This window comes from Salvelinus namaycush, chromosome 4 (assembly GCF_016432855.1).
Source record: "Salvelinus namaycush isolate Seneca chromosome 4, SaNama_1.0, whole genome shotgun sequence".
NCBI lineage: Eukaryota > Metazoa > Chordata > Actinopteri > Salmoniformes > Salmonidae > Salvelinus > Salvelinus namaycush.
This window is the reverse complement of record NC_052310.1, coordinates 81,914,035-81,936,089: the sequence shown is the minus strand read 5'-3', so window position 1 is coordinate 81,936,089 and position 22,055 is coordinate 81,914,035. Positions and strand designations below refer to the sequence as shown.

Sequence of the window (22,055 nt, the reverse complement as noted above, 5' to 3'; positions counted from 1 at the left end):
GCTGACTGACTGACAGACCGCTAGGGCTGACTGACAGACCGCTAGGGCTGACTGACAGACCGCTAGGGCTGACTGACAGACCGCTAGGGCTGACTGACGGACCGCTAGGGCAGACTGACGGACCACTAGGGCAGACTGATGGACTGCTAGGGCTGACTGATGGAAAAGCAGGGAATGTGATTTACAGAAAACCACACAGACATTTGAGACAAAGCTTGGGTATATAAATATTCAGATGTATTGACCACTGAATGTATCACCAGTAAAAGAGAAAACCTCCTATTGTGATATGCAGTTATTCATTGTCAGTCAGGGAAGATAGCAAAAACACCTGGGACTGAGTACAAAAACACCTGGCCTTGACTTCACAGAGGGACTGAGTACAAAAACACCTGGCCTTGACTTCACAGAGGGACTGAGTACAAAAACACCTGGCCTTGACCTCACAGAGGGACTGAGTACAAAAACACCTGGCCTTGACTTCACAGAGGGACTGAGTACAAAAACACCTGGCCTTGACTTCACAGAGGGACTGAGTACAAAAACACCTGGCCTTGACTTCACAGAGGGACTGAGTACAAAAACACCTGGCCTTGACTTCACAGAGGGACTGAGTACAAAAACACCTGACCTCGACTTCAGAGGGACTGAGTACAAAAACACCTGGCCTTGACTTCACAGAGGGACTGAGTACAAAAACACCTGACCTTGACTTCACAGAGGGACTGAGTACAAAAACACCTGACCTTGACTTCACAGAGGGACTGAGTACAAAAACACCTGACCTTGACTTCACAGAGGGACTGAGTACAAAAACACCTGACCTTGACTTCACAGAGGGACTGAGTACAAAAAACCTGACCTTGACTCACAGAGGGACTGTACAAAAACACATGGCCTTGACTTCACAGAGGGACTGAGTACAAAAACACCTGACCTTGACTTCACAGAGGGACTGAGTACAAAAACACCTGTCCTTGACTTCACAGAGGGACTGAGTACAATAGAACAACAGAAAAGTGTAGTTGAGGAAGATGATGATGAAGACGTCTTCCTACCTGATGTACATCTCCTCTCTCTCTATCTCCTTGTAGAAGTTCTGAGGATGAAACCATTGAAAAGGTTTAACTACGACAGTGAAATAGCGACAACAAATCGCTAACCAATACAAATCATGAATGTTATGCAGCCGGTGTTTAAAATCTCAAATGTCTTTCCAACAGTTGGAAAGTAACCTGTCAATCACAATACGACAGGTAAGCTGGGCATCGCAGCAGGACGCAGCCAGACATCTGTCCACAACGGATCGGAACATAGAACAGTGTGTCTCTGTCCTACCAGCACGTTGACAGTACAGCTCATCCGGTTCTCCTTGTTCTCATCGTGCATGATGGTCCTGTAGTCCAGGAGTCTCTCCAACAGACGAACCACCAGGCTCACAAAGATCTCCCCACTCTTAGACAGGTACTTGTGTTTTCTGCAGTGTTCCAACAGACTGGGGAGAGAGAGAGGGGAGGGAGGGGAGAGGGGAGGGAGAGAGAGGGGGAGAGAGAGGGGAGGGAGAGAGATAAGGGGGAGAGAGGGGAGAGAAGTAAGGGAAGAGGAGGGAGAGAGAGGGGAGAGAGGTGAGGGAGAGAGGTGAGGGGGAGAGAGGAAGGGAGAGAGGGGGGAGAGGTAGGGTGAGAGAGGGAAGGGGAGAGAGGGGGGAGAGGGAGAGAAGTAAGGGAGAGAGAGGGGAGAGAGGAGGGAGAGAGGTGAGGGGGAGAGAGGAAGGAGAGGGGAGAGAGGAGGAGGGGGATAGAGGAAGGGGAGAGAGGGGAGAGGGGGGAGAGGTGAGGGGGAGAGAGGAAGGGGAGAGAGGGGGGAGAGGGAGAGAGGAGAGGGGAGAGAGGAGAAGGGAGAGGGGAGAGAGGGAGAGGGAGGGAGAGAGGAAGGGGAGAGATGGGGGAGAGGGAGAGAGGAGAGGGGGAGAAAGGAGGGGGGGGGGAGAAAGAGAAGATAATTACAAAAAGATAATTACTTGACACATTGGAAAGAATTAACAAAAAAAACAGCAAACTAGAATGATATTTGGCCCTAAACAGAAAGTACACAGTGGCAGAATACCTGACCACTGTGACTGACCCAAACTTAAGGAAAGCTTTGACTATGTACAGACTCAGTGAGCATAGCCTTGCTATTGAGAAAGGCCGCCGTAGACAGACCTGGTTCTCGAGAGAAGACAGGCTATGTGCACACTGCCCACAAAATGAGGTGGAAACTGAGCTGCACTTCCTAACCTCCTGCCCAATGTATGACCATATTAGAGACACATATTTCCCTCAGATCACTCAGACACACTAAGAATTCAAAAACAAATCAAACATGAATAAACTCTCATATCTGTTTGTGACCCGTTGCCATGAGAACAGGGCAACCAGTGGAGCACAAACATCATTTTGAATACAACCTAATACAATCTGTTTATTTATTTTACCTTTCAACTACTTGCACATTGTTACACCACCGTACATGGCCAATAATATCACATTTGAAATGTCTATATTCTTTTAAAACCTTTGTGAGTGTAATATTAAACTAATGTTTCCCCTGTTCATCTCACTTTGGTTTATTATCTATTTCACTTGCTTTGGCAATGTAAACATATGTTTCCTATGTCAATACAGCCCTTCAATTACATTGAGAGAGACGAGGAGAGAGGACAGACAGACAGACAGACAGACAGACAGACAGGCAGACAGACAGACAGACAAGACATGCAGACAGACAGACAGACAGACAGACAGGCAGACAGACAGACATGCAGACAGACAGACATGCAGACAGACAGACAGGCAGACAAGACAGGCAGACAGACAGACAGACAGACAGACAGACAGGCAGACAGACAGACAGACAAGACATGCAGACAGACAGACAGACAGACAGACAGACAGGCAGACAGACAGACATGCAGACAGACAGACATGCAGACAGACAGACAGGCAGACAAGACAGGCAGACAGACAAGACAGGCAGACAGACAAGACAGGCAGACAGACAGACAGGCAGACAGGCAGACGGCCATACAGGCCATACAGGCCAGACAGACAGACAGACCAGACAGACCAGACAGACAGGCAGACAGGCAGACAGGCCAGACAGGCCATACAGGCCATACAGGCCATACAGACAGACAGACAGACAGACAGACAGACAGACAGGCCAGACAGGCCATACAGGCCATACAGGCCATACAGGCCAGACAGACCAGACAGACCAGACAGACAGGCAGACAGGCAGACAGGCCATACAGGCCATACAGGCCATACAGACAGACAGACAGACAGACAGACAGACAGACAGACAGACAGACAGGCAGACAGACAGACAGACAGACAGACAGACAGACAGGACAGGCAGACAGACAGACAGACAGACAGACAGACAGACAGACAGACAGACAGACAGACAGGACAGGCAGACAGACAGACAGACAGACAGACAGACAGACAGGCAGACAGGCAGGCAGAGCAGACAGGCAGAAGACAGCAGGCAGGCAGGACAACAGACAGACAGACAGACAGACACAGGCAGGTAGCCACACACACAGACAGACAGACAGACAGACAGGCAGGCAGGCAGGCAGGCAGGCAGGCAGGCAGGCAGGCAGCAGACAGACAGACAGACAGACAGACAAGACAGAGACAGACAAGACACAGACAGACAGACAGAGGCAAGACAGAGACAGACAGACAGACAGACAGACAGACAGACAGACAGACAGACAGACAGACAGACAGACAGACAGACAGACAGACAGACAGACAGACAGAGAGAGAGACAGGCAGACAGACAGACAGACAGACAGACAGACAGACAGACAGACAGACAGCATCACTCACATCTTGTGGAAGAGGACTTTGTACTGCTCATCTCCTCTGCCCCCCTCCACCTCGTGATCCAGTTTGGTGATGATCTCATTCTCAAACTGCAATTAGAAAGCAGCCATTCATAATCAGCAGAGCTCATTTTTCTATTCATTAGTCTCTATCCTGTCTCCCTCTTTCTGCCTCCCTCACTCTCTCTCTCCTCTTTCCCTCTCCTCCTCCCTCGCTTCTCTTTCTTTCTCTCTCTCTCTCTTTCCCCCCTCTCTATCCCTCTCTTTCCCCCTCTCTATCCCTCTCTGTCTCTCCTCCTCCCTGTCTCGTCTCTCTCCTTTCCCCCCACTCTCTTCCTCTCTTTCCCACCCTCTCTGTCCTCCACCCTGTCTCTCCTCCTCCCTGTCTCTTCTCTCTCTCCTGGTTGAGAGGACCTCTCCTCTTGGTTTAATCACCTCTCTTTCAGCCTGGTGGACTGTGAGCTCATATTAAATCACTTCATTATCAGTCTGATGACTCTCACTAACTTCTCTTTATCTGCCTGTGATTGGCTACGGCTGAGCAGGGAGCAAGTGGAGCAAGGCCATGACAGGAAGACACATCCTCTAATATTCTCTCTCTCTCTTTCACTCCCTTCTTCCCAGCTGAGCGGGGAGCATGGCAACAGCAGAAAGCACCTCCTCTTGTTCCCTTCCTCCCTCTCTCTCTCTCCTTCTTCTTCTTCTCAGAAAGACGACAGAAGGAAGGTAAGCCGGCACATCCACTTATCGTGGGACCGTTTGCTCCAACGTGAACTGCCTGTTTGATGTGCTGCTGCTGCTGCTGCGTCAGTCAGGAGAGACTTCTCGCTCTGGAGGAAGAGAGGCAACTCTCTCTGCTAACTTTTACAATGCAGACTAGAAAGACATTTGTATACGTCCCAAATGGCTCCCTATTCCCTATATAGGGCCTGGTCTAAAGTAGTGCACTACTACCCTAGAGGTCCTGGTCTAAAGTAGTGCACTACTACCCTAGAGGTCCTGGTCTAAAGTAGTGCACTACTACACTAGAGGTCCTGGTCTAAAGTAGTGCACTATATAGGGAATAGGGTGCCATTTGGGATGCAGATTGAAATTGATCCTATTTTAGTGTAGAGGGGATATAAGAGGATGTAGTCATTCCCAAAGAGTCGGGTCCTGACTGCCTGACACTAACTGTATTACCAGGGCTCCCCTTCACTCCCAACTCTAACATGATTTGGGAGACAGCCTGTACTTCTATACTGACTGGGAGGATTTGGGAGACAGCCTTTACTTCTACACTGACTGGGAGGATCTGGGAGACAGCCTGTACTTCTATACTGACTGGGAGGATTTGTGAGACAGCCTTTACTTCTACACTGACTGGGAGGATTTGGGAGACAGCCTTTACTTCTACACTGACTGGGAGGATCTGGGAGACAGCCTGTACTTCTATACTGGCTGGGAGGATTCGGGAGACAGCCTGTACTTCTACACTGGCTGGGAGGATCTGGGAGACAGCCTGTACTTCTACACTGGCTGGGAGGATCTGGGAGACAGCTTGTAATTCTACACTGGCTGGGAGGATCTGTGAGACAGCCTGTACTTCTACACTGGCTGAGAGGATCTGGGAGACAGCCTGTACTTCTACACTCGCTGTGAGGATATGGGAGACAGCCTGTACTTCTATACTGACTGGGAGGATTTGGGAGACAGCCTTTACTTCTACACTGACTGGGAGGATTTGGGAGACAGCCTTTACTTCTACACTGACTGGGAATATCTGGGAGACAGCCTGTACTTCTATACTGGCTGGGAGGATTCGGGAGACAGCCTGTACTTCTACACTGGCTGGGAGGATCTGGGAGACAGCCTGTACTTCTATACTGACTGGGAGGATCTGGGAGACAGCCTGTACTTCTACACTGGCTGTGAGGATATGGGAGACAGCCTGTACTTCTATACTGGCTGGGAGGATCTGGGAGACAGCCTGTACTTCTATACTGGCTGGGAGGATCTGGGAGACAGCTTGTAATTCTACACTGGCTGGGAGGATCTGGGAGACAGCCTGTACTTCTACACTGGCTGGGAGGATCTGGGAGACAGCCTGTACTTCTACACTGACTGGGAGGATCTGGGAGACACCCTGTACTTCTACACTGGCTGGGAGGATTTGGGAGACAGCCTGTACTTCTACACTGGCTGGGAGGATTTGGGAGACAGCCTGTACTTCTACACTGGCTGGGAGGATTTGGGAGACAGCCTGTACTTCTACACTGACTGGGAGGATCTGGGACACAGCCTGTACTTCTATACTGGCTGGGAGGATTCGGGAGACAGCCTGTACTTCTACACTGGCTGGGAGGATCTGGGAGACAGCCTGTACTTCTACACTGGCTGGGAGGATCTGGGAGACAGCTTGTACTTCTACACTGACTGGGAGGATCTGGGAGACAGCTTGTAATTCTACACTGGCTGGGAGGATCTGGGAGACAGCCTGTACTTCTACACTGACTGGGAGGATCTGGGAGACAGCCTGTACTTCTATACTGGCTGGGAGGATTTGGGAGACAGCCTGTACTTCTACACTGGCTGGGAGGATTTGGGAGACAGCCTGTACTTCTACACTGGCTGGGAGGATCTGGGAGACAGCCTGTACATCTACACTGACTGGGAGGATTTGGGAGACAGCCTGTACTTCTACACTGGCTGGGAGGATTCGGGAGACAGCCTGTACTTCTACACTGACTGGGAGGATCTGGGAGACAGCCTGTACTTCTACACTGGCTGGGAGGATTTGGGAGACAGCCTGTACTTCTACACTGGCTGGGAGGATTTGGGAGACAGCCTGTACTTCTACACTGGCTGGGAGGATTTGGGAGACAGCCTGTACTTCTACACTGACTGGGAGGATCTGGGACACAGCCTGTACTTCTATACTGGCTGGGAGGATTCGGGAGACAGCCTGTACTTCTACACTGGCTGGGATGATCTGGGAGACAGCCTGTACTTCTACACTGACTGGGAGGATCTGGGAGACAGCTTGTAATTCTACACTGGCTGGGAGGATCTGGGAGACAGCCTGTACTTCTACACTGGCTGGGAGGATCTGGGAGACAGCCTGTACTTCTACACTCGCTGTGAGGATATGGGAGACAGCCTGTACTTCTATACTGACTGGGAGGATTTGGGAGACAGCCTTTACTTCTACACTGACTGGGAGGATTTGGGAGACAGCCTTTACTTCTACACTGACTGGGAGGATCTGGGAGACAGCCTGTACTTCTATACTGGCTGGGAGGATTCGGGAGACAGCCTGTACTTCTACACTGGCTGGGAGGATCTGGGAGACAGCCCATACTTCTATACTGACTGGGAGGATTTGGGAGACAGCCTGTACTTCTACACTGACTGGGAGGATCTGGGAGACAGCTTGTAATTCTACACTGGCTGGGAGGATCTGGGAGACAGCTTGTAATTCTACACTGGCTGGGAGGATCTGGGAGACAGCCTGTACTTCTACACTGACTGGGAGGATCTGGGAGACAGCCTGTACTTCTATACTGGCTGGGAGGATTTGGGAGACATCCTGTACTTCTACACTGGCTGGGAGGATCTGGGAGACAGCCTGTACTTCTATACTGGCTGGGAGGATTTGGGAGACAGCCTGTACTTCTACACTGGCTGGGAGGATTTGGGAGACAGCCTGTACTTCTACACTGGCTGGGAGGATTTGGGAGACAGCCTGTACTTCTACACTGGCTGGGAGGATCTGGGAGACAGCCTGTACGTCTACACTGACTGGGAGGATTTGGGAGACAGCCTGTACTTCTACACTGGCTGGGAGGATTTGGGAGACAGCCTGTACTTCTACACTGACTGGGAGGATCTGGGAGACAGCTTGTAATTCTACACTGGCTGGGAGGATCTGGGAGACAGCTTGTAATTCTACACTGACTGGGAGGATCTGGGAGACAGCTTGTAATTCTACACTGGCTGGGAGGATCTGGGAGACAGCCTGTACTTCTACACTGACTGGGAGGATCTGGGAGACAGCCTGTACTTCTATACTGGCTGGGAGGATTTGGGAGACATCCTGTACTTCTACACTGGCTGGGAGGATCTGGGAGACAGCCTGTACTTCTATACTGGCTGGGAGGATTTGGGAGACAGCCTGTACTTCTACACTGGCTGGGAGGATTTGGGAGACAGCCTGTACTTCTACACTGGCTGGGAGGATTTGGGAGACAGCCTGTACTTCTACACTGGCTGGGAGGATCTGGGAGACAGCCTGTACGTCTACACTGACTGGGAGGATTTGGGAGACAGCCTGTACTTCTACACTGGCTGGGAGGATTCGGGAGACAGCCTGTACTTCTACACTGACTGGGAGGATCTGGGAGACAGCCTGTACTTCTACACTGGCTGGGAGGATATGGGAGACAGCCTGTATTTCTACACCCGTCCTTGACGCTGTGCTTCTGCTTACTCTTTGGGGTCAACGTGGGGTTATTGTAAACCCTTCTGGTAGAAACTGCTGATGTAAAAAGGGCTTTATCAATACATCTGATTGATTGGTAGATCTGACTGATTGATTAATATACTGACTGACCGATTGACTGGCTGATTGACTGACGATTGATTGACTGGCCGATTGACTGGCCGATTGACTGGCTGATTGACTGACTGGCTGATTGACCGATTGACTGGCTGATTGACTGGCTGATTGACTGACTGGCCGATTGACTGACTGGCTGACTGGCTGATTGACTGACTGACCGATTGACTGACTGATTGATTGACTGACTGACTGGCTGACTGACTGGCTGATTGACTGGCCGACTGACTGGCTGACTGACTGGCTGATTGATTGACAGATTGACTGGCTGATTTACTGACTGGCTGATTGACTGGCTGACTGACTGGCTGATTGACTGGCCGATTGACTGGCCGATTGACTGGCCGATTGACTGGCCGATTGACTGGCCGATTGATTGACCGATTGATTGACCGATTGACTGGCTGATTGACTGGCTGACTGATACTGACCCGTTGGAAGCTGCATGTGAAGTGGAATTCACACTGCATCATGTCGAAGAAGATGGGGATGGTAGCTTTCCTCAGCTCTATCTCTGGGACCAGAGTCATCTCTAGGATGGGACCCACCATCTCTGGGATGAACTTGATCTTGTGTGGACCTGGGGAGAGATACAACTTCATCAACTATCTTAGCTCCTGCAGAGGTGGCAGGGAGCCTAGTGGTTAGAGGGGTGGGGGGGCAGGTAGCCTAGTGGTTAGAGGGGGGGGGCCCCCCCCACTAGGGGTAGCCTAGTGGACAGAGGGGGGGCAGGTAGCCTAGTGGTTAGAGGGGGGGGTAGCCTAGTGGTTAGAGGGGGGGGGGGGTAGCCTAGTGGACAGAGGGGGGGTAGGTAGCCTAGTGGTTAGAGGGGGGGGTAGCCTAGTGGACAGAGGGGGGGGGGTAGCCTAGTGGTTAGAGGCAGGTAGCCTAGTGGTTAGAGGGGGGGGGGGTAGCCTAGTGGTTAGAGCGTTGGGCCAGTAAACAAAAGGTTACTGGATCGAATCCCCGAGCTGACAAGGTAAAGATCTGTTGTTCTGCCCCTGAACAAGGCAGTTAACCCCGGTAGGCCGTCATTGTAAATATGAGTTTGTTCTTAACTGACTTGTCTAGTTAAATAAAGGTTAAATAATTAAACACACATTGTAGAGCATGATGCTTACAAGGCCATGATAACGGGTTGATATGTTAGTTGAACGGTGAATGTTAGTTGAACGGTGATATGTTAGTTGAACGGTGATATGTTAGTTGAATGGTGATATGTTAGTTGAATGGTGATATGTTAGTTGAATGGTGATATGTTAGTTGACTGGTGATATGTTAGTTGACTGGTGATATGTTAGTTGAATGGTGATATGTTAGTTGACTGGTGATATGTTAGTTGACTGGTGATATGTTAGTTGACTGGTGATATGTTAGTTGACTGGTGATATGGTAGTTGAACGGTGATATGTTAGTTGAACGGTGATATGTTAGTTGAATGGTGATATGTTAGTTGAATGGTGATATGTTAGTTGAATGGTGATATGTTAGTTGACTGGTGATATGTTAGTTGACTGGTGATATGTTAGTTGACTGGTGATATGTTAGTTGAACGGTGATATGTTAGTTGAACGGTGATATGTTAGTTGAACGGTGATATGTTAGTTGAACGGTGATATGTTAGTTGAACGGTGATATGTTAGTTGAACGGTGATATGTTAGTTGAATGGTGATATGTTAGTTGAATGGTGATATGTTAGTTGAATGGTGATATGTTAGTTGAATGGTGATATGTTAGTTGAATGGTGATATGTTAGTTGACTGGTGATATGGTAGTTGAATGGTGATATGGTAGTTGAATGGTGATATGGTAGTTGAATGGTGATATGGTAGTTGAATGGTGATATGGTAGTTGAATGGTGATATGTTAGTTGACTGGTGATATGTTAGTTGAACGGTGATATGTTAGTTGAACGGTGATATGTTAGTTGACTGGTGATATGTTAGTTGACTGGTGATATGTTAGTTGACTGGTGATATGTTAGTTGAACGGTGATATGTTAGTTGAACGGTGATATGTTAGTTGAACGGTGATATGTTAGTTGAACGGTGATATGTTAGTTGAACGGTGATATGTTAGTTGAACGGTGATATGTTAGTTGAACGGTGATATGTTAGTTGACTGGTGATATGTTAGTTGCCTGGTGATATGTTAGTTGAATGGTGATATGTTAGTTGACTGGTGATATGTTAGTTGAACAGTGATATGTTAGTTGAACAGTGATATGTTAGTTGAACGGTGATATGTTAGTTGACTGGTGATATGTTAGTTGCACGGTGATATGTTAGTTGACTGGTGATATGTTAGTTGCTCTCCACTTTCTGGAGGACTGGGTTTTTAAATCAGTGGAATTAGAGTCTGATAGCTAAAGAGATGGAGAAAACACCTGTCTCCGGATTACATCTTCAAACTAAGGGCAACCGTGGCATGGCATTCCTGACAGGGAGACGCGTCCATCATGCATGATGGTGTATACAGGTAAGATAGTCTAGCGTTAGATAGCTACATTTTTATATATTACACGTTTCTAATTTTGACAGGAAGTGGTTTCATTTCAAGCTAAAGTGTACTGTTAGCTAGCTAGCTAATGTTAGCTGGCTGGCTCCCTAGCTAACGTTACTATTAGTTTCCCAGAGCCGTTTGCTGTTCTACTTAGAGCCTAATGTTAGCTAGCTAACATTGAACATGGTTGGTTAGCTCCCAGCACTGTGGCATTGTTGGCACTGTTAATTGTTGTTTAACTAACGTTAGCTGGATGGCTCGTTAGCTAACGTTACGTGTGTACAACACCCGTTGAGTGTGCGCTCCGAGATCGAAACGAGATGGGTGGGGCTAAAGCTTAAGAGGTTATGAACGATTCTGAATGGGTGTAGACAAAGAGGAGCTCTTCGCTAGATACCAAAACATTAAAAGGCGATTTTCTCAAAAAGTGAGTTTACAAGTTCATCAACTTTCAAAGGAAAATTACTTTCCCGTTGTTCCTCAAATGAAGTCTATGATATACCATTTTGTAGCTCTGATTCTCTACTTTTATCAAATGTAAAAAAACACAATTTCAAATTTTGAGTGATGTGAGTTTATTTTCCTGTAATAATGAATACAAATTAGCTAAAGTGAAGACATTGTCAGCTATATGATATGGTAATTATTTCAACTGGCTAGCCAGCTAACTTAACATTTATACAGCTAACTTAATGTTAGCTAGCCAGCTAACTTATCGTTTATACAGCTAACTTAATGTTAGCTAGCCAGCTAACTTAATGTTATACATTTTGGACCACCAAGCTGATGTCATGCAGCCTGTCGTTTTTGTTATACTTTTTCATAACGATAAGTTTAATGTTCATGATGTCACTGCGACAACTGTTTACAGACATGTTGATATATGTAGTATAAACCAGCCTATAGTCTTGAAATCTTTGGTTGTTTACTAAACTATCGTTACTCACTCTGTTTAGCACATGGCCTCACATGTGAATCCTTAAAAGAGATGGGTGGGGCTAAGGCTTAAGAGGGTGTGAACGATGCTGAATGGTCTGTAGACAAAGAAGAGCTCTCCAGTAGTAGTACCAAGACATTCAAGGGCCATTTTCTCAAAAAGTGGGGTTACACATTTATCAACTTTCAAAGCAGAATTACTGTCTCATTGTTCCTGAACAGTTGTGTATAATCTACCATTTTGTAGCAAAGAGTCTCTACTTTTAAAAAACACCATCTGAAATGTTGCTACATAAGACTGAATGGAGCCGGTCGGTCACATATGTTAATTGAATGCATATGAAGAATATGAAATAGATGATTCATACCTAGATTATACCACATGTCTCTGATCTCAAAGCCAATGTGTCTTCTCATGTCCTGGTACCTGAAACACACAGAAACACACATGCATTTACATACACTGATGTCAACCACTGTCCTGTACTAGTGACCAGTCCAACATGGTTTACTGTCATGTACTAGTGACCAGTCCAACATGGTTAACTGTCCTGCACTAGTGACCAGTCCAACATGGTTTACTGTCATGGACTAGTGACCAGTCCAACATGGTTAACTGTCATGGACTAGTGACCAGTCCAACATGGTTAACTGTCATGGACTAGTGACCAGTCCAACATGGTTTACTGTCATGGACTAGTGACCAGTCCAACATGGTTAACTGTCATGTACTAGTGACCAGTCCAACATGGTTTACTGTCATGTACTAGTGACCAGTCCAACATGGTTAACTGTCCTGTACTAGTGACCAGTCCAACATGGTTAACTGTCCTGTACTAGTGACCAGTCCAACATGGTTTACTGTCATGTACTAGTGACCAGTCCAACATGGTTTACTGTCATGTACTAGTGGCCAGTCCAACATGGTTAACTGTCCTGTACTAGTGACCAGTCCAACATGGTTAACTGTCCTGTACTAGTGACCAGTCCAACATGGTTTACTGTCATGGACTAGTGACCAGTCCAACATGGTTAACGGTCATGTACTAGTGACCAGTCCAACATGGTTTACTGTCATGTACTAGTGACCAGTCCAACATGGTTAACTGTCATGTACTAGTGACCAGTCCAACATGGTTAACTGTCATGGACTAGTGACCAGTCCAACATGGTTTACTGTCATGGACTAGTGACCAGTCCAACATGGTTTAACTGTTCATGGACTAGTGACCAGTCCAACATGGTTTACTGTCATGTACTAGTGACCAGTCCAACATGGTTAACTGTCATGTACTAGTGACCAGTCCAACATGGTTTACTGTCATGTACTAGTGACCAGTCCAACATGGTTTACTGTCATGTACTAGTGACCAGTCCAACATGGTTAACTGTTGTGTACTAGTGACCAGTCCAACATGGTTAACTGTCCTGTACTAGTGACCAGTCCAACATGGTTTACTGTCATGTACTAGTGACCAGTCCAACATGGTTAACTGTCCTGTCACTAGTGACCAGTCCAACATGGTTTACTGTCATGTACTAGTGACCAGTCCAACATGGTTTACTGTCATGGACTAGTGACCAGTCCAACATGGTTTACTGTCATGTACTAGTGACCAGTCCAACATGGTTTACTGTCATGGACTAGTGACCAGTCCAACATGGTTAACGGTCATGTACTAGTGACCAGTCCAACATGGTTTACTGTCCTCTACTAGTGACCAGTCCAACATGGTTAACTGTCATGGACTAGTGACCAGTCCAACATGGTTTACTGTCATGTACTAGTGACCAGTCCAACATGGTTAACTGTCATGGACTAGTGACCAGTCCAACATGGTTTACTGTCATGGACTAGTGACCAGTCCAACATGGTTAACTGTCGTGTACTAGTGACCAGTCCAACATGGTTAACTGTCATGTACTAGTGACCAGTCCAACATGGTTTACTGTCGTGTACTAGTGACCAGTCCAACATGGTTTACTGTCCTGTCACTAGTGACCAGTCCAACATGGTTTACTGTCATGTACTAGTGACCAGTCCAACATGGTTTACTGTCCTGTCACTAGTGACCAGTCCAACATGGTTTACTGTCATGTACTAGTGACCAGTCCAACATGGTTTACTGTCATGGACTAGTGACCAATCCAACATGGTTTACTGTCATGTCACTAGTGACCAGTCCAACATGGTTTACTGTCATGGACTAGTGACCAGTCCAACATGGTTTACTGTCATGTACTAGTGACCAGTCCAACATGGTTAACTGTCATGTACTAGTGACCAGTCCAACATGGTTTACTGTCATGTACTAGTGACCAGTCCAACATGGTTTACTGTCATGTACTAGTGACCAGTCCAACATGGTTTACTGTCATGTACTAGTGACCAGTCCAACATGGTTTACTGTCATGTCACTAGTGACCAGTCCAACATGGTTTACTGTCATGTCACTAGTGACCAGTCCAACATGGTTAACTGTCATGTCACTAGTGACCAGTCCAACATGGTTTACTGTCACTGACTAGTGACCAGTTCAACATGGTTTACTGTCATGTACTAGTGACCAGTCCAACATGGTTTACTGTCATGTCACTAGTGACCAGTCCAACATGGTTTACTGTCATGGACTAGTGACCAGTCCAACATGGTTTACTGTCATGGACTAGTGACCAGTCCAATATGGTTTACTGTCATGTACTAGTGACCAGTCCAACATGGTTAACTGTCCTCTACTAGTGACCAGTCCAACATGGTTAACTGTCATGTCACTAGTGACCAGTCCAACATGGTTTACTGTCATGGACTAGTGACCAGTCCAACATGGTTTACTGTCATGTACTAGTGACCAGTCCAACATGGTTAACTGTCATGTACTAGTGACCAGTCCAACATGGTTTACTGTCATGTACTAGTGACCAGTCCAACATGGTTTACTGTCATGTACTAGTGACCAGTCCAACATGGTTAACTGTTGTGTACTAGTGACCAGTCCAACATGGTTAACTGTCCTGTACTAGTGACCAGTCCAACATGGTTTACTGTCATGTACTAGTGACCAGTCCAACATGGTTAACTGTCCTGTCACTAGTGACCAGTCCAACATGGTTTACTGTCATGTACTAGTGACCAGTCCAACATGGTTTACTGTCATGGACTAGTGACCAGTCCAACATGGTTTACTGTCATGTACTAGTGACCAGTCCAACATGGTTTACTGTCATGGACTAGTGACCAGTCCAACATGGTTAACGGTCATGTACTAGTGACCAGTCCAACATGGTTTACTGTCCTCTACTAGTGACCAGTCCAACATGGTTAACTGTCATGGACTAGTGACCAGTCCAACATGGTTTACTGTCATGTACTAGTGACCAGTCCAACATAGTTAACTGTCATGTACTAGTGACCAGTCCAACATGGTTAACTGTCATGGACTAGTGACCAGTCCAACATGGTTTACTGTCATGGACTAGTGACCAGTCCAACATGGTTAACTGTCGTGTACTAGTGACCAGTCCAACATGGTTAACTGTCATGTACTAGTGACCAGTCCAACATGGTTTACTGTCGTGTACTAGTGACCAGTCCAACATGGTTAACTGTCCTGTCACTAGTGACCAGTCCAACATGGTTTACTGTCATGTACTAGTGACCAGTCCAACATGGTTTACTGTCATGTACTAGTGACCAGTCCAACATGGTTTACTGTCATGGACTAGTGACCAATCCAACATGGTTTACTGTCATGTCACTAGTGACCAGTCCAACATGGTTTACTGTCATGGACTAGTGACCAGTCCAACATGGTTTACTGTCATGTACTAGTGACCAGTCCAACATGGTTAACTGTCATGTACTAGTGACCAGTCCAACATGGTTTACTGTCATGTACTAGTGACCAGTCCAACATGGTTTACTGTCATGTACTAGTGACCAGTCCAACATGGTTTACTGTCATGTACTAGTGACCAGTCCAACATGGTTTACTGTCATGTCACTAGTGACCAGTCCAACATGGTTTACTGTCATGTCACTAGTGACCAGTCCAACATGGTTAACTGTCATGTCACTAGTGACCAGTCCAACATGGTTTACTGTCACTGACTAGTGACCAGTTCAACATGGTTTACTGTCATGTACTAGTGACCAGTCCAACATGGTTTACTGTCATGTCACTAGTGACCAGTCCAACATGGTTTACTGTCATGGACTAGTGACCAGTCCAACATGGTTTACTGTCATGGACTAGTGACCAGTCCAATATGGTTTACTGTCATGTACTAGTGACCAGTCCAACATGGTTAACTGTCCTCTACTAGTGACCAGTCCAACATGGTTTACTGTCATGTACTAGTGACCAGTCCAACATGGTTTACTGTCATGTACTAGTGACCAGTCCAACATGGTTAACTGTCATGGACTCTCTGGCTACTTCTAGATTAGACTACTGCAACACTAGTCTCCGGCTACTTCTAGATTAGACTACTGCAACGCTCTAGTCTCCGGCTACTTCTAGATTAGACTACTGCAACGCTCTAGTCTCTGGCTACTTCTAGATTAGACTACTGCAACGCTCTAGTCTCTGGCTACTTCTAGATTAGACTACTGCAACGCTCTAGTCTCCGGCTACTTCTAGATTAGACTACTGCAACGCTCTAGTCTCCGGCTACTTCTAGATTAGACTACTACAACGCTCTAGTCTCTGGCTACTTCTAGATTAGACTACTGCAATGCTCTAGTCTCTGGCTACTTCTAGATTAGACTACTGCAACGCTCTAGTCTCTGGCTACTTCTAGATTAGACTACTGCAACGCTCTAGTCTCCGGCTACTTCTAGATTAGACTACTGCAACACTAGTCTCCGGCTACTTCTAGATTAGACTACTGCAACGCTCTAGTCTCCGGCTACTTCTAGATTAGACTACTGCAACGCTCTAGTCTCCGGCTACTTCTAGATTAGACTACTGCAACGCTCTAGTCTCTGGCTACTTCTAGATTAGACTACTGCAACGCTCTAGTCTCTGGCTACTTCTAGATTAGACTACTGCAACGCTCTAGTCTCTGGCTACTTCTAGATTAGACTACTGCAATGCTCTAGTCTCTGGCTACTTCTAGATTAGACTACTGCAACGCTCTAGTCTCTGGCTGCTTCTAGATTAGACTACTGCAACGCTCTAGTCTCCGGCTACTTCTAGATTAGACTACTGCAACACTAGTCTCCGGCTACTTCTAGATTAGACTACTGCAATGCTCTAGTCTCTGGCTACTTCTAGATTAGACTACTGCAACGCTCTAGTCTCTGGCTACTTCTAGGTTAGACTACTGCAACGCTCTAGTCTCCGGCTACTTCTAGATTAGACTACTGCAACGCTCTAGTCTCCGGCTACTTCTAGATTAGACTACTGCAACGCTCTAGTCTCTGGCTACTTCTAGATTAGACTACTGCAACGCTCTAGTCTCCGGCTACTTCTAGATTAGACTACTGCAACACTCTAGTCTCCGGCTACTTCTAGATTAGACTACTGCAACGCTCTAGTCTCTGGCTACTTCTAGATTAGACTACTGCAACGCTCTAGTCTCCGGCTACTTCTAGATTAGACTACTGCAACGCTCTAGTCTCTGGCTACTTCTAGATTAGACTACTGCAACGCTCTAGTCTATGGCTACTTCTAGATTAGACTACTGCAACGCTCTAGTCTCTGGCTACTTCTAGATTAGACTACCGCAACGCTCTAGTCTCTGGCTACTTCTAGATTAGACTACTGCAACGCTCTAGTCTCCGGCTACTTCTAGATTAGACCACTGCAACGCTCTAGTCTCCGGCTACTTCTAGATTAGACTACTGCAACGCTCTAGTCTACGGCTACTTCTAGATTAGACTACTGCAACACTCTAGTCTCTGACTACTTCTAGATTAGACTACTGCAACGCTCTAGTCTCTGGCTACTTCTAGATTAGACTACTGCAACGCTCTAGTCTCTGGCTACTTCTAGATTAGACTACTGCAACGCTCTAGTCTCCGGCTACTTCTAGATTAGACTACTACAACGCTCTAGTCTCTGGCTACTTCTAGATTAGACTACTGCAACGCTCTAGTCTACGGCTATTTCTAGATTGGACTACTGCAACGCTCTAGTCTCTGGCTACTTCTAGATTAGACTACTGCAACACTCTAGTCTCTGACTACTTCTAGATTAGACTACTGCAACGCTCTAGTCTCTGGCTACTTCTAGATTAGACTACTGCAACGCTCTAGTCTCTGGCTACTTCTAGATTAGACTACTGCAACACTCTAGTCTCTGACTACTTCTAGATTAGACTACTGCAACGCTCTAGTCTCTGGCTACTTCTAGATTAGACTACTGCAACGCTCTAGTCTACGGCTATTTCTAGATTAGACTTCTGCAATGCTCTAGTCTCCGGCTACTTCTAGATTAGACTACTGCAACGCTCTAGTCTCCGGCTACTTCTAGATTAGACTACTGCAACGCTCTAGTCTCTGGCTACTTCTAGATTAGACCACTGCAACGCTCTAGTCTCCGGCTACTTCTAGATTAGACTACTGCAACGCTCTAGTCTCTGGCTACTTCTAGATTAGACCACTGCAACGCTCTAGTCTCCGGCTACTTCTAGATTAGACTACTGCAACGCTCTAGTCTCTGGCTACTTCTAGATTAGACTACTGCAACGCTCTAGTCTCCGGCTACTTCTAGATTAGACTACTGCAACGCTCTAGTCTCCGGCTATTTCTAGATTAGACTACTGCAATGCTCTACTGTCTGGCTACTTCTAGATTAGACTACTGCAACGCTCTACTGTCTGGCTACTTCTAGATTAGACGACTGCAACGCTCTAGTCTCCGGCTACTTCTAGATTAGACTACTGCAACGCTCTACTGTCTGGCTACTTCTAGATTAGACTACTGCAACGCTCTAGTCTCTGGCTACTTCTAGATTAGACTACTGCAACGCTCTAGTCTCCGGCTACTTCTAGATTAGACTACTGCAACGCTCTAGTCTCTGGATACTTCTAGATTAGACTACTGCAACGCTCTAGTCTCCGGCTACTTCTAGATTAGACTACTGCAACGCTCTAGTCTCTGGCTACTTCTAGATTAGACTACTGCAATGCTCTAGTCTCCGGCTACTTCTAGATTAGACTACTGCAACGCTCTAGTCTCCGGCTACTTCTAGATTAGACTACTGCAACGCTCTAGTCTCTGACTACTTCTAGATTAGACTACTGCAACGCTCCACTGTCTGGCTACTTCTAGATTAGACTACTGCAACGCTCTAGTCTCCGGCTACTTCTAGATTAGACTACTGCAACGCTCTAGTCTCCGGCCACTTCTAGATTAGACTACTGCAACGCTCTAGTCTCTGGCTACTTCTAGATTAGACTACTGCAATGCTCTAGTCTCCGGCTACTTCTAGATTAGACTACTGCAACACTCTAGTCTCCGGCTACTTCTAGATTAGACTACTGCAACACTCTAGTCTCCGGCTACCCGGATAAAGAACTACATAAGCATCAGCTAGTTCAAAACACGGCTGCTAGAATCCTGACTAGAACCACAAAATCCAATCATATTAGTCCAGTGCTAGCCTCTCTACACTGGCTTCCTGTTAAGGTTAGGGCTGATTTCAAGGTTTTACATACCTACACGTACGGTCACAAGACACAGGCCTCCTTCCTGTCTCCAGAATTTCTAAGCAAACAGCTGGAGGCTGGGCTTTCTCCTATAGAGCTCCATTTTTATGGAATGGTCTGCCTATCGACGTGAGAGACGTAGACTCGGTCTCGACCTTTAAGTCTGTACTAAAGACCCCTATGGCCCAGGGGTGTGAAGGTGGATGGCAAGGCACTGGCATGACGAACTGCCCTTGCTGTCTCTGCCTGGCCGCCTCCTCTCTCTCCACTGGGATTCTCTGCCTCTGACCCTATTACAGGGGCTGAGTCACTTACTACTCAGGGTAGTAAGTTGGTGGGGTGTTGATATCCCCCCCCCCCGCGCTTCTACACCTGCATTGCTTGCTGTTTGGGGTTTTAGGCTGGGTTTCTGTATAAGCACTTTGTGACATCTGCTGATGTAAGAAGGGCTTCATAAATACATTTGATTTTTAAAGTGGGACCAAAAACAGCTATAACCATGACTCACTCAGACCAACAGATTTGGTAATCACATACAGTGACTTCGGAAAGTATTCAGACCCATTGACTTTTCCCACATTTTGTTACGTTACACAGCCGCCTTATTCTAAAATGTATGAAAAACAAAATCCTCAGCAATCTACTCACAATACCCCATAATGACATCACAATACCCCATAATGACATCACAATACCCCATAATGACATCACAATACCCCATAATGACATCACAATACCCCATAATGACAATGAATGATGTTGCAAATGTATTAACAATAAAACACGGAAATATGACATTTACATAAGTATTCAGACCCTTTGCTATGACACTCTAAATTGATCTCAGGTGCGTCCTGTTTCCATTGATCATCCTTGAGATGTTTCTACAACTTGGAGTCCACCTGTGATAGTTTCAATTGATTGGACATGATTTGGAAAGGCACGTACCTGTCTATATAAGGTCCCACAGTCAACAGTGTGTGTCAGAGCAAAAACCAAGACATGAGGTCGAAGGAATTGTCCGTAGAGCTCCAAGACAGGATTGTGTTGAGGCACAGATCTGGGGAAGGGTACCAAAAAAATGTCTGCAGCATTGAAGGTCCCCATAAACACAGTGGCCTCCATTATTCTTAAATGGAAGATGTTTGGAACCACCAAGACTCTTCCTAGAGCTGGGTGCCCGGGTCAAACTGAGCAATCACGGGAGAAGGGCCTTGGTCAGGGAGGTGACCAAGAACCTAATGGTCACTCTGACAGAGCTCTAGAGTTCCTCTGTGGAGATGAGAGAACCTTCCAGAAGGACAGCCATCTATGCAGCACTCCACCAATCAGGCCTTTATGGTAGAGTGGTCAGACAGAAGCCACTCCTCAGTGAAAGGCACATGACACAGCCAGCTTGGAGTTTGCCAAACGGCACCCAAAGACTCTCAGACCATGAGAAACAAGAATCTCTGGTCTGATGAAACCAAGATTCAACTCTTTGGTCTCAATGTCAAGAGTCACATCTGGATGAAACCAGGAAACATCCCTACAGTGAAGCATGGTGGTGGCAGCATAATGCTGTGGGGATGTTTTTCAGCAGCAGGGACTGGGAGACTAGTCAGAGAAAGATGAACGGAGCGAAGTACAGAGAGATCCTTAATGAAAACCTGCTCCAGTGCTAGCCTCTCTACACTGGCTTCCTGTTAAGGCTAGGGCAAATTTCAAGGTTTTACTGCAAACCTACAAAGCATTACATGGGCTTGCTCCTACCTATCTTTCCGATTTGGTCCTGCCGTACGCTACGGTCACAAGACACAGGCCTCCTAACTGTCCCTAGAATTTATAAGCAGACAGCTGGAGGCAGGGCTTTCTCCTATAGAGCTCCATTTTTATGGAATGGCTCAAGACCTCAGACTGGGGAGAAGGTTGACCTTCCAACAGGACAACGGACCTAAGCACACAGCCAAGACAACACAGGAGCTGCTTCGGGGACAAGTCTCTGAATGTCCTTGAGTGACCCAGCCAGAGCCCGGACTTGAACCCTCAAGACTATAATTACTGCCAAAGGTGCTTCAACAAAGTACTGAGTAAAGGGTCTGAATACTTATGTAAATGTGATTTCTGTTTATTATTATTTTTGTATAATTTAGCAAAAATGTCTAAAAACCTGTTTTTGCTTTGTCGTTATGGGTTATTTTGTGTAGTTTAATGAGAGAAACAAATGAACGGGGAAGAACAGCGCACCAGCAGGCTCCAGACGTCGTAGGGTCAGAGTTGAATAACCCTGTTCTATATTAACAAAGATAGGGTTTGGTGAGTGGAATTCAGGATTTATTTAATTTACTCAAAGCAATGCCTGTTGTGTGGATTACGATACAGTATGTTTTAGTATAAAACAATCCTTTAAGGATGAGGAGGAGGAGGAGGAGGAGGAGGAGGAGGAGTGACACTGACAGTAACTGACAGTAACTCAGAGAAAGGAGGACCAGGAGGAAATGAGAGGA

The 22,055-nt window shown here is 46.6% G+C and overlaps 1 protein-coding gene across 1 annotated transcript in view; it reads right to left on the bottom strand.

Annotated features, from left to right (window-relative positions):
- Positions 1-22,055, bottom strand: part of LOC120046022 (dedicator of cytokinesis protein 1-like) — a 99,825-nt gene that overhangs the window by 61,528 nt on the left and 16,242 nt on the right. The window contains exons 3-7 of the mRNA XM_038990935.1: positions 12,285-12,343; positions 8,909-9,057; positions 3,885-3,970; positions 1,339-1,495; positions 1,059-1,099 (exon numbers count right to left, since the gene is read on the bottom strand). Of these exons, the coding sequence (XP_038846863.1) occupies positions 1,059-1,099; positions 1,339-1,495; positions 3,885-3,970; positions 8,909-9,057; positions 12,285-12,333 (482 nt within the window). The 5' untranslated portion in view covers positions 12,334-12,343. The remainder of the gene's footprint in view (positions 1-1,058; positions 1,100-1,338; positions 1,496-3,884; positions 3,971-8,908; positions 9,058-12,284; positions 12,344-22,055) is intronic.